Source organism: Zeugodacus cucurbitae, chromosome 5 (genome assembly GCF_028554725.1).
Source record: "Zeugodacus cucurbitae isolate PBARC_wt_2022May chromosome 5, idZeuCucr1.2, whole genome shotgun sequence".
NCBI classification, from domain to species: Eukaryota; Metazoa; Arthropoda; class Insecta; order Diptera; family Tephritidae; genus Zeugodacus; species Zeugodacus cucurbitae.
Genome location: NC_071670.1, coordinates 38,229,515 through 38,242,772, shown reverse-complemented (window position 1 = coordinate 38,242,772; position 13,258 = coordinate 38,229,515). Strand labels below are relative to the sequence as shown.

Sequence of the window (13,258 nt, the reverse complement as noted above, 5' to 3'; positions counted from 1 at the left end):
AATGGAGTTCCATTTACTGGTAATTTTTCCGCCTACTACACTTTGACGAATCAATTATCTACGGCAACTAGCGACAGTAAAGTAGCCACTAGGCAATTCTGAACCATAATTTGCATTATGCATGGGAACTTGCTACTTGTGTTCTCTCCACAGTTGAATTGTGATAAAGTGTGGATTTTATTACCTACGTTTTAATGACCAACTTTATAGCCAAAGTTCTCAAATATAGGATAAATAAAGTGCAGTCAGTCAGCATCTAATTTATATTTGAAACAGAGTATACGGCATTGGTAATATCCATTTTTACTTACCAAAAAACACAAATAAAGAGAAAAGCAAGTTTTGATAGTACTTAAGGTATTAAACCCTTGTGCGAAACTACTGAGGGAATGTGTATAGTAAAACTTGTATTAAAACAAGTAATTAACACACTGAACTATTTATGCGCTCCATATATTCTATATAGTTACGAATAAAACCGCGATCCACCCCAAATGCAAACATCCTTGTAGTAATGACCACGTCAATCACAACTTTAGTTGCCATTAATTAATGCAACTGTAATTGCGAATGTGCGAGTTCACTTGACCCTCTTCTATATTTTCGCATACACGTCATTTAACTTTCTCTAACCTACTTGAGCTCCAGCTTTTTAGTTCAGCATAGTTTTCACGTCGTCCAAAACGGAAGCTTGTAATATTTCTTCACGTTCATGCAACGCACACGAACTTTTCAAGTACTATGCACTCACATCGATGCAAATATAAATTATTTTTTGTTACTATAAATATAAAAAAAGCTCATATGTGTGAAATCATTGCGTCCTTTTTCAGTTTCTGTACCTCATATAAATACGAGTATTTATATTATTTCATCATTTTTTTTTTTTGCTCTTCGTCGCATTGTCGGCAGAGGTTTTTCTTTTGTGTTAATTATACTATATATGTATGTATATATCCGACTTTTTATACTCTAATCGTGACATTCGTGTGGGTATATCGTGCTTCGAATGCTCATTGTTTAAAATGTATTATGGATTATGTTTCATGTTAATGCACATTGAACTGTTGAGTCATTATGGCCCCCTCATTGCTTTATGTAAATATTTAGCAATGCCTATAATGAAGTATAATAGAACAAGTAAGGAAGGGCTAAGTTCGGGTGTAACCGAACATTTTATACTCTCGCAATTTATTTATTATTTATTTAACTTTATTTATATTATATAATACACAATTTGACCCACATATTCGTCATATATAGTGCATAAAGTCCATTGAAAGTTGGAAACCATAATATTTGGTTAGAAGCTCCGGGGTCCTCGTGTTCGATATATGGGGCCTTATAAACCTATGGTCTGATTTCGGCGATTTTTAGAATGGGGCTGCCACACTATTAACATAGTATTTGTGCAAAGTTCTGTACCGATATCTTCAGTACTTACTTTATCTATTGTAAAGTAAACGATTCAGATTGTCTTCAAAGTTCTGGTATATAGGAAGTAGGCGTGGTTGTGACGCGATTTGGCCTATTTTCACAACATATCATTGGGATGTAAGGAAACTATTACAAAACAAGTTTCATTGAAATCGGTCGAGTAGTTCCTGAGATATGGTTTTTTTAGAGATATGTAGAAAAAACTTAGTAGGGGGCGGGGCCACACCCACTTCCACAAAAACATTACATCCAAATATGCCCCTTCATAGTGCGATCCTTCATACCAAATTTTATTTCCATAGCTTTATTTATGGCTTAGTTATGGCACTTTATGTGTTTTCGGTTTTCGCCATTTTGTGGGCGTGGCAGTGGTCCGATCTTTTCGAAAGCAACCTTCCTATGGTGCCAAGAAATAAGTGTGCCAAGTTTCATCAAGATATCTTAATTTTTACTCAAGTTACAGCTTGCACAGACGGACGGACGGACGGACAGACAGACATTCGGATTTGAACTCCACTCTTCGCCCTGATCACTTTGGTATATATAACTATATCTAACTCGTTTAGTTTTGGGTGTTACAAACAACCGTTATGTGAACAAAACTATAATACTCTCTTTAGCAACATTTGTTGCGAGAGTATAAAAATAATATAATTGTTTTTACAGAAATATGAAAAGAGAAGTTCAAGGGAATTATACTTTTCTCTGGCGAAGCAATGTTTTCAAATATCAACCAAGATATATAATAGAAAGTTCTCTCCAGCACATTCGCTACCTGTCTGAGACACAGTGTGACTCTTAAGTTCCAGTTTAAATATCAATTACTAACCACTGAAGCAGTTTAGATTTTATTTGAACTAATATTCGGGAGACATGAGATTTTAAATGCAAGAAACACAAGAATGACAAGAACTTTGTCCACGGCAAGTCTCATTTTGAGTAACCTTGAAGATCAACCGTATGTTAGTGAAGTATACAAATATTAAGGTATGTTGAAATCGGTTCAAAAATAGATTTTTTTCAATCTTAAAGCATACGTTCTTAGCAATGTTATCTCAAATAGAGATTTAAGCAGTAGATTTAAGCTAATGTTGCTCCGCTACACTAGACAAAAGTGTACTTGAAACTTCAAACGCGATGATCTCGATATCATGTTTTTCTGATTTGCGATGAATTGCCGAAAGAGTTTTCAACCGATTTCAATTTTTTTTTTTCAAATTCGTATTCGTAATTTATTTGCTGTGTCCTTGAACGATTTCATGTTTTCGTTTAAATTTTCATATTAATTTTATGAATTTCTCAATACATTTTATCAGATGAAAAAGTAGCCTTTTTGCTTCTTTGCTTGCAGAATTTTTTTCTCATTTCAATGAATCGTTCAAGGACACCACATGTCTCCGTACTAACGAAATTTGTTTGGTTTTATGATTTCAGTTAAGCTGATGGACTGGAATCTTAGTCCCGGCAAGCCTCTTTAAAAAAAAAAAAACGCGTTTTGCCTCGTCATAATTTTGACAATTATTAGTATTTTTGTATGTTGTTGAGCTAATTTTACAGATTAGACATTGTACTGTGCAAGACGTATACCAAGTGAGTAATTAAAATAGGGCTACATACCTTTAGAGAAAACAAAATTTTCGCCATTTTCCCGCACCTCAAAATACATAACCACTTAATTAACCGTAAAATTTTATTTCAAAATACACTCAGTATTAACTAAGCCTTTCAAACAAATGATCCTTTCATTTTTTTCTTCATTTCCATCCAAATATCATCGCCATAGATAACAGTTCTCTGCATCAGTCATAAATTAAATAAATTCAATTTAATAAAAATTAAATCCCTTGCAAATCTCAATTTTAAGCTCTATTTGACACAGCTAAACAGCTGCTATTTGGATCTTAATAGCTTTATCAAAGTCTGGCGAATACCTGCCGAACATTTCGAATCTATTTTGATGCGAAATAAAATAATTGAAATGCTAATAACACCTGAGCACAATGGAAATTGCATATTATCAGCTTCAACACGCATTGCAAATAAGTTTGTCGCTCGTTGGCTTTCTGTCACTGCCAATTATTCCACTATAAATCCAGTTAACAACTAATTAACATAAAAATTAATTCACCCGAATAGAAAGAGGCACAAACAAACGGTACGCACAGCAGCGCCTATACGAAAATGGGCCGCAAAAATAATGTCTGACTACAAAGACAAAGCAGCGAAAATTTAATTGGCGACGCAGCGAGCAGAAGGTGGTGTGTAATATGGGCATGAAAGCGAAGAGGAGGGTTAAAAGTCAAATACATGCGCTGCCTTTGACAGTATTATACGTTTTGTTCTATATATTATGAACGTCTGCCATGTAATAAGTAAGCGAAAGTTAATATATATAGCGACACAAAAGTATGTAAATGTGTCGTCACGCTGTCTGGCGGCACTACTGCAACAAAAAACTTTGTTAAAGTCACTCTATGGCTTGCATGTTACGTATACGCCACGTCGCACACTTTTCACTTTGCGGTTGAATTGTAAAACTCATTAAATTGTTTCTTCATGTCTAACATTTTATGGTGGTTCATAAACACAATTGTAATTAAATGAAATTTAATTAGCATTAATTTAGGCGAATTCATTTAAGAATTCATTTTTTTGTCAATTTCAATAGTTAGCAGCGTATTTTTACAATGCTCGTCTGTGAGTTAGCAGAAAACTTTCTCGAATGAGAATCCGAACAAGTGCTTTGGAAATTTAGCGCTAAATTGTTCTGCGTTGAAATTGTGAGGTTTGATAAATGAGCTTTTGAAATGAAAAAAAACACTTCTCCATATCGAGTATTTATTTAGTTAGTTATGTATGCCTTACTCATTCTGATAGAAACCTCTTTCAACGTCAACAGGAAGCATGAAAATGATTTCGCAAATCTTTAAAATATACTGAGATAGTAACATGGGGGTGTTTGTACTTAATATCATTCAAAATAGCACAGTATGCTCTGCGCTTCTCTCAGTCGTTAAAACATTTCTCAAACTCAGCGATTTCAGTGAGACTGGGTTTTTAGGTTAAAAGACTATTTTCCTTAAGAGCATCAGATATTTCAAGATAACTAAACTAAATATAAGGAAAATTGCCATAAAGCGCTACAGAACTCGTATATGGCAATACTATGTATCTTTGAAAGGTCTTGGCATAACCTTCAAAACGATGATTAGTTTGGATATATCGTTCAACAGTTATAGACCTGTAAACATGGAGTTCAGTAACGCCGAAATTCAAAATTTTAAAGTGTTCCTTCGTTAAAGGCAAATCCGCTGGAGAAACGTTTCGTGAGATTAATGGTGTTTTGTAGGATAGTACTCTATCACTTCGAACTGCGGAGGAATGGTTTCGACGATTCAGAGCGGGTGAAAACGACACCACGCATAAGCCAGTCGGCGGAAGACCTGTGACGACGATCACATCGATCAAATCATGGAAAACATCGAGTTAGACCGGCATGTGGTATCTCGTGACATCGCCCAGGAGATGGCCGTTAGCCACCTAACCATTTCAAACCAACTGCAGAAGGTTGAAGCTTGATGTTTGGGTGCCGCATGATTTGACGCAAAAAAATCTTCTGAATCGAATCAACGCCTGCGATATGCTGCTGAAACGGAACGAACTCGACCCATTTTTGAAGCGTATGGTTACTGGCGACAAAAAATATAACAATAGATAAAAACGGCAATATCAAACGAAAACGGTCGTGGTCGAAGGCCGGTGAATCGTCCCAAACAGTGGCAAAGCCTGGATTGACTTCCAGGAGGGTTTTGCTGTGTGTGTGGGATGGGTGGGATTGGAAGGGAATCATCCACTATAAGCTGCTCCCATATGGCCAGGCGCTTAATTCTACCATCTACTGCGAACAACTGGACCGTTTGAGGCAGGCGATCGATCGAAGCGTCCAGAATTGGCCAACAGGAAGGGTGTGTGTTTCACCAGGACAACGCAAAACCACACACTTCGTTGATGACTCATCAGAAGCTATGGGAGCTCTGATGATAGGTTTTATCGCATCCACCATACATATAACCCGGACATAGCGCCAAGTGATTACCACCTGTTGTTGTCCATGGCGAACGGCCTTGGTGGTGTAAAGTTGACCTCAAAAGAGGCTTGTGAAAAGTGGATGTCCGAGATCTTCGCAAATAAGAAGGGGAGGGGGGCTTCTACTATTTGTACTCTTCTCTTCTCATAATTTTAATATACTTCTGTCTTCATGATGTTATAAACTTCCAATAAGATATTTATACAAATAATTTATTCACACTTACTGTACCTATAAGCCAAACCAGATCAAAAGTACATAGTATATTAAAGGCTTGTTTGAAGAAAACTTTCATATATCCACAATATTAAATTGAAGAAAATTTAATGAGAATTCACACAACCACGCCCTATTCCGACCGCAACAGAACTTGTTCATGATTGCAGCGAGTTTATCACTTACTATTGAAATAGTGAGACTAACTTTCACAAGGTAAACAAAGTGTTGGTGTCTCATGTCTACAGATATAGTGTCTTTGTAAATATATATATTCCCAACAACAGTTGTATAGGTAAATGTGCCTTCGTCCCTGCGCTCAAGTAACTTTAATAAAATTCAATAATTTGCTCAATTAGGATTCACCAAACCAAACAGACAAGCAGAAATCTGTGTTCCCTCGGCGAAATGGGCGAAAACTTGCATCAAACAAAACGCCCGTCCAACTCAGCTGGCTGCAAAATGCGTCTTTACTTTCACGAACAGCGCTTCATTTGTCCTTTAAATCCACTTCCACACTGCCAATAGCTACATATAGCCACAATCATACTCACTCACACGACCCACACTAGAAAGCCAACGCGTCGTCGTTTATTCGCACGTGTTAATCAAAGACAGAGAAAAGTTTTCAGCCGGGAAAATCTTTACAGCTGAATAGCTGCTATGAAAGGCAAAACTTTAAGAAAATTACCAACAGAAAAGTGATTATAGACGAGTTTTTTTTTGTTCGTCATGGCCGCTACGCTAATTTTAACAAACGCTTATCGAACAGAAGAAAAAAACCTGTCTGCACGCGCAATATATTTAAAGAACGTGTATAAATATATATATTTTGGTTGTTGTAATGAGATTATTTCATTCGTATATTTTTGCTTTTATTCACTTCCAGCTAAACACTCCAGCTATGGACGCTAAATTGGATTCACGTCAAGGACAATTTCCGGCTTCCTTTCCGGACACATTCAAGGATTTCTTTGCTGTTATGAGCGAAGACGAAGATCATCTCGATTTGTTCTCGAATTTGCTGGAAGATAAGGTAATTCGAATGCGAAATATTAATTATTTCTTCAATAAATAGAAATTAAGTTAAATTTAAAAGTAAATTAAAATAGTAAGCGAAAAATAGATGAAACGCATATTTATATGAAGCAAATATATTTAGAAATAGCAATTAATTAATTAATTTCCCTCCCCCTTACCAATTTAATAATCCGTTCCTTGGCAGATATCAATTAGGCTGTTCACGGTAAGGTGGTTATCGGGTTATATGATTATTAGATTAAAAATAACCTCTATGCTCCGTGAACACCCTATGTATGGTTATTTGCTTATTTTTAAACAAACAGCTGTTCATTGTTTACAATTTTAGTTCAATGAAATTCCTACTTATAAAATGCCTAAATAAAGTTTAAAAAGCAAAATAATCGAATATAAAATAAGTTCTGCTGTTCAGGAAATGGACTTTATTGAAGGTATGTGCTTATTAAATAATCCGCATTTTAAGGCATTTCTGTATTTCTGTAGACACTAAAATTGGAGTATAAATCAATGACAAAAACTGTATATTTATTTTGCACTTTATGATTCTTACTTACTTTGATGATTTTTGATAGTTTTAATGATTTTTGATGCTTTGTGATGCTTTTCGAAGCTTTTTATTTCGGTTTTAATTTGCCGATTGTAAACTAAAAACAGCTGTTAATAGTAGATTTTCCAATAAGAAAATTAATAAGAAAACTAACTGGAAATGCCATTCGCTTAGTTTTATTTATTTTTTGTGCTGCCATTTAGTAAAATTCCAACGACTTTCTAACACTGGAAATAAGCAAACAACCACATAATCTGTAAACAAGGGCCTAGGTTGGTCAAAGTTGGTTATTTTGTCATACCGCATTTTGTTGTTGTTTACTTAATCACATAACCACATAACCTGATAACCACCTTATCGTGAACAGCCTAAATGAGCTAGACCCTTTAATCTAACATTTTCTTTTCGAACCCATAGCTTTAACTTCGTGTGCATATGTATATAGATATGTGGTCGGGCTTATCCATACGAATTATCACGTATGGTATGGCTGTATAAAAGGTTTTATCGTGTTCCGAGTTGTTCCTGTCTATGTTTTAGACAATTGATGTTCTTCTCTTGTAATTTAAGCACATATGTAGTTCCGAGAGTGAGGACATACTCTCAATACACTCTCTGTCTTGGTGATTTTGTTCTAAAATGGTAATCAAATTCTTCCTTTTGTGTATTAGTTTTAATAAGACTCAATAAAATATTTTCAAATTATAGCTTTCTAGTTTCGTCCATTGTCAATATCAATTATTTCGTTATTATAAGATACTTGTAATGAAATTTCCACGTTGTGTACACCGGCCATTGTTGTTGATGTAAATGATGTGAAAGTCCTTGTACAGATATAAAATCCGAATTTAATATTTCATTTCAAATATGGATATATATAGGGTGAAACTTTTTAAATTGTGTTTTGATTCAAAATTGTTGTTATTTTTTATATGTTATAAGACATACTATTTATTTGATATAATAGATGGTGGGTAGCCTTACTATATAGCTACCTTCTCGTATATTATACTGGAATTAAAAAAAGATATAGATATATTTACATTATTTTGAGTTGGCCCTACAAAACGGACAGAGGGCCAGAACAAAATGCCTTTATCCGTCCGAACCCTTATATATTTTAATATACTTCCGAAGATCTCCATAACTCGAACTCTTGAATTGGCAATAGCGTTCAGAAGCCTAATTTCATGCAAATTTCCTTCCATAACTCCAGAGCATAATACAAAATATAAAATTTTACCATCAAGACGGAATTTTAAGAGTTCCTATATCGCATGGAGGCGAATAAAAAATATTACATTACACTTATGGATTGCATAAATCATGTGACAAAGGCATGGAATACGGACGTCAAGAGTTAGGGAAGTTCAACTGTATATAAGACGGATATATAGAATTTTATCAAAAATGGCATGGCAATTGGTTTGAACTGAATAGCATTGACCGCTGGGACTCTATCTTATACATACCAATTCTTTTGTCAATTTTGCATCAGTTTTTCCAACATAGCGGTACTTAGTATACGTGACTTAGGTGGATAATCGATAGGACCATTTGTACAAGATTTGGTCGTAGAAAGTTTGTCCAAATTTCCAATGGATTGTCTGTGATTGGTGTTGATGGTTTAATGCCATCTACGGTTAAAAGCCTGCTAAAGAGTAGTATCCAAACACTGGAAGTTGATTTGGCTTCATCTTCAATTTTAGAAATGTATTAAACAATAGTTATTGTAGGTGCAAAGAAGGGTCTTCTCAATATTTTTTGCAATCCAAATACACAAATCTTGTTTATTAAAGTTGTACTTAGTATAAATGTCAACCAAATGTTATTACTGATTTCAAGATGTACCATATGAAATTTAATTTACAATTAATTAAATTCACCAAAACCTTCAACTATATTTTGTTAATAGTCCTTAGTTAGGTTTTATGGATGTTCCGCTCAAGAGGAGAAAATACTCATACTATAAGGACAGTCCTTTGTGAAGTAAGAAAAAAAGACTCAAACCCATGAACAAAATTACATTTACAATAAGGTAAAATGTTCGAAAATGTGTAATTTTACCCATATGAAATAAATTATACGAAAAACACAAATCTGTGAGTTTATTCATTAGGAATGCCGTTCACATGAAGTTTACAATAAGGCTGAATAATTTTTACGCTCTGGAATGAAATGACTGAGTTAGTTGATCTCATTCCAAAACACTTTTCGCTCTTTCAAGATAATGGAGCCTTTATAGAGTTTCCCTAATAAACTGGAACATACGATTATGAACTTGAGACTTGTATTATGTAGGAATTGAATTCGTTAGTGATCGATACTTTATATATATACACCGTGTTTTCGAAAACCCGTGGAATTATTACTTAATACAGCGGAAGAACATTTGTGGTACATCGGATTTTACTGAATAGCTTTATGGCAGTGACTCTCATTGATTACCCTTCCATTTCGTAACCTAACTATATAAGTGATCATCCTATTAACAAATTCAAATGTAAATATACTTTACGCTGTATTTATCATCATACTTTTGTAAGATTACTCATAATTCTCCCAACATAATATTATTTTCAATATAAATTTATTTAATTTAACCATATGTAACTTCCGCATTAAACACATTGGCACATACAATCCCACTTCCTACTTTTTGTATATACTTCATACTTACAACCTTAGTCCCACCACTAAATAAGGCTATGTATGTATAATAGCATTTCTAATACAAATTGCAACTATACAGAATTATTTCTCGACAAACTGCAACTACTTTCCGTACAGCCATAAATTCATAATACGATACAAATAAGTGTTATCATTTTGCATACAAATCATCTCATACTCTGTGTCTATCTATCACTCTCGTTCTATATTTCGCATTGGCGTGCAGGTGATACCGCATCACAACAATGCCAGCCACAGTACAGCGGGCAACAGCAGCAGCAATCGCTTCATGCAACGGCGACACGGTGGCAGTCTCCGTTGTCCCACAAACCCGCAAAGCGCCAGCGGCGAAGGCGCCAACCATTCAGTCGGCCGCTCGAGCTCGTTTCGCGTGCATCGACCGCGAAACCCGGCGGCCACATATGGTGGCGGCGTTGGTGGAGGCATAAGTAGTAGTAGTAGCATAATCACATTGAATAGCATCGGACAGTGTGTTGGTGGTGGTGGTGGTCACAGCCAATACCAATAGTGGCCACAGCACTGGCAGTGGCAGCAGTGGTGGCGGCAGTAATGGCAATGGCAACTTATTTTGTAAGCACATCAAATATTGCTGCCTGCATCAGCAACATCCACAACTGCCCACCATAGCAGGCGCCACCACGCCTCATCACCAGCATCCGCTCCAGCAACAGCAGCTGAAACAGCAAGCACAGCCACAACAGCAACAGCCAACACAACCGAAGTCGCCGCACAAACACCGTTTGGCGCAACAATCAGCGCAAATGCAAACAAAATCCGCAGTAACTGTGCCGACAGCGGCAGCAGCCGGTCACTACTTACAACAACACGTGCATCACTATCAGCCCACAGGCGGTTCATATGCGTCGGATTATAGCAATGAGATTAGCGGTAGTGTGCGCATGGGACCCGATGGCGAGGACAACAGTGGCGCTGATGGCAAGGATCGACAACAGCATTTATACGGTGTACAACATATGCATCAGAAACAACAGCAACATCATCATCAGCAACAACAGCAACAGCGTGCGGCAGCGTTGCAAAAACGGCATTCGGTGATATTGGAAAGAGCATTCGATTTTGGTGAGTGCAAAATCAGTTTATCATATTTCAAAAGGACTCAAACTACGCACTCATACACACATTTCTATTTTCATTTTAACTCATGTGGGTATATATTTGGGCTTAAAAGCACTTAAATAATGTAGAAGAGTTCATTGGATTTATTTGTCATTGCCCTTTCCATAGTGTATAATAGACCCCATAAAAGTCAGCAATTAATTTTTCGTTTCTTATAAAATCATTCTCAGAAGTCAATTTACTGAGACAACTCAGTTATAGAGATCTTCAGTGAAATAGTATATTATAGGTTTTCTATATTTGATCGTCTATATTCGGCCTACTAGCAAAGCAGTATTCAAAAGAAATTGCGAAGTACAAATCGTTAAAGCAGTAGATTTCTCAGGTTAGGGTTAGAACAATAGGTTTCTCAGGTTGAACGACCAGTTAGAATTGTCTACTAAATATTTAGCATCAGACTTTAACAGAAGCTTTTACGTGACTGAAATATTCTCCAAGATTCGAAATTATCTTTATGGAAACAATTTTTGCATTTCATATTTAATGTCATCTATGGTACTCCTTGAGTAAAGACTATAATGAAACCACACATTACTCTGGCTATAGATAGATAGATTTTTCATTCACTGTTGGTACTTAAATAGCTTCTGGAAAGCTATTGAAAAGCTTTTCATTTCCCTAAGTAGTAGACTATTTCTTACAAAGATTGTTATTTGTTCTACCTTCAACGAACTCTGTTGAGAAGAGCTCTAATCCAGTATTTTTTGTTCAAGGCAGTAATCGTCAAAATTAATAATTCTGGGTCTTTCAAATATTTTTCCAGATTTACTATTATTGTGCTTATTCTCTTTATAATGTATGCTCTTTTTAATCGGGGCGATCGACTAAAGTAAGCATACGGCAACTGTACGAGAAGCGAAGACGCAAAAGCACCCACTCATATAGAAAATGTAAAATAAAATTTTACCAGTTTTAAGAAGTATATGCAATTAACAAAAATTATTTGAAAAAAAAATATAGTAAAATGATGTGACAAAAGCAAAATGGTTGCCACCGCCTCCCAAGCTAAGAACTGTATAAGATCTATATTCGTTTATAAAACACTGTTTCACACCATATCAATCAATCTACCACCTATACTCTTATAAATACACCGACACTTTCATATGGCAAACATCAGAATTCAGTATATTTTTGCTTCATTATCTTACATATATATATGCATATATATAAAATAACTGTATTCTCAATAAATGTAAGAAAATCTATTGCTGTTATTGAATGTATTCACTGCTTCATTTCATTATATTCATCACCAGTTCCCCCCTTCCATCTCATTTGCTTTTACCTAATTCACTTCCGCTTCCATCATATTTCCTCCCTTTTTATGTTTATCTTCGCACTTATTTACAAATTCATAATAACCAAACAAATATCTATCAGCAACACTTCCTATTTTACGCGTACAAAAGGAATCCTCTGCTGTGAATAGACAAAACACCCTTTACAGCCGCTAACGAAGCACCGAAATCACTGAGCCTACAACACGTCAAATGCCATTTTGTCCACTTAAGCTGCGTATCCTTGTAATCGTAAAATATGGCTTTGGTCACATCACTCAAACCACAATTGATTGCTTGTCGGCCACTTCCTTTTGTCGGTCACTTTCGCACGCCTATCTTCTTTATCTCAGCTATTTTATCGTTTGTGTTTCTAGAACTTACACCACCACCACTCAGTGCTCTGTCTTTATTTTCAATATTATTTGCCTTTGCGCACGAGCTAGGGAGCACTGTGGCTTGCCTGGTCAGAGTTTTCTTTTATCAGATAATAAAAATTTTATGAGCCCAAGCAGCAGCAAAAAGGACAAAGCATCGTAATTCCACTCAGCTTAAGTGCACACGCAGGGTTTGATGACTGGTGAAAAGTTGGCGGCGGCTTTTCGTTAAAATGAAATGAGTTAGTGCAATTTTTTACGAGATAAAAGCAAGGTCATTAGTTGCATTAATTTAAATGTGCGGTTATGCTGTGTTCTGTGTTTTCGGCATGCAATTAATTTGCGAATATGAGTGGAGGCGGATATACTCGTGCATATGTATATGCAGCGTTGAAGAGTAATGTGTTTATGGTGTGTTTAGGTGAGATAGATTAATTTACGA

General features: G+C 35.8%; 1 protein-coding gene across 1 annotated transcript in view; it reads left to right on the top strand.

The window, feature by feature from the left end:
• Positions 1-13,258, top strand: part of LOC105211990 (uncharacterized) — a 109,279-nt gene that overhangs the window by 59,848 nt on the left and 36,173 nt on the right. Inside the window, 3 exon segments of the mRNA XM_054230507.1 lie at positions 6,630-6,776; positions 10,228-10,521; positions 10,523-11,102. Of these exon segments, the coding sequence (XP_054086482.1) occupies positions 6,645-6,776; positions 10,228-10,521; positions 10,523-11,102 (1,006 nt within the window). The 5' untranslated portion in view covers positions 6,630-6,644.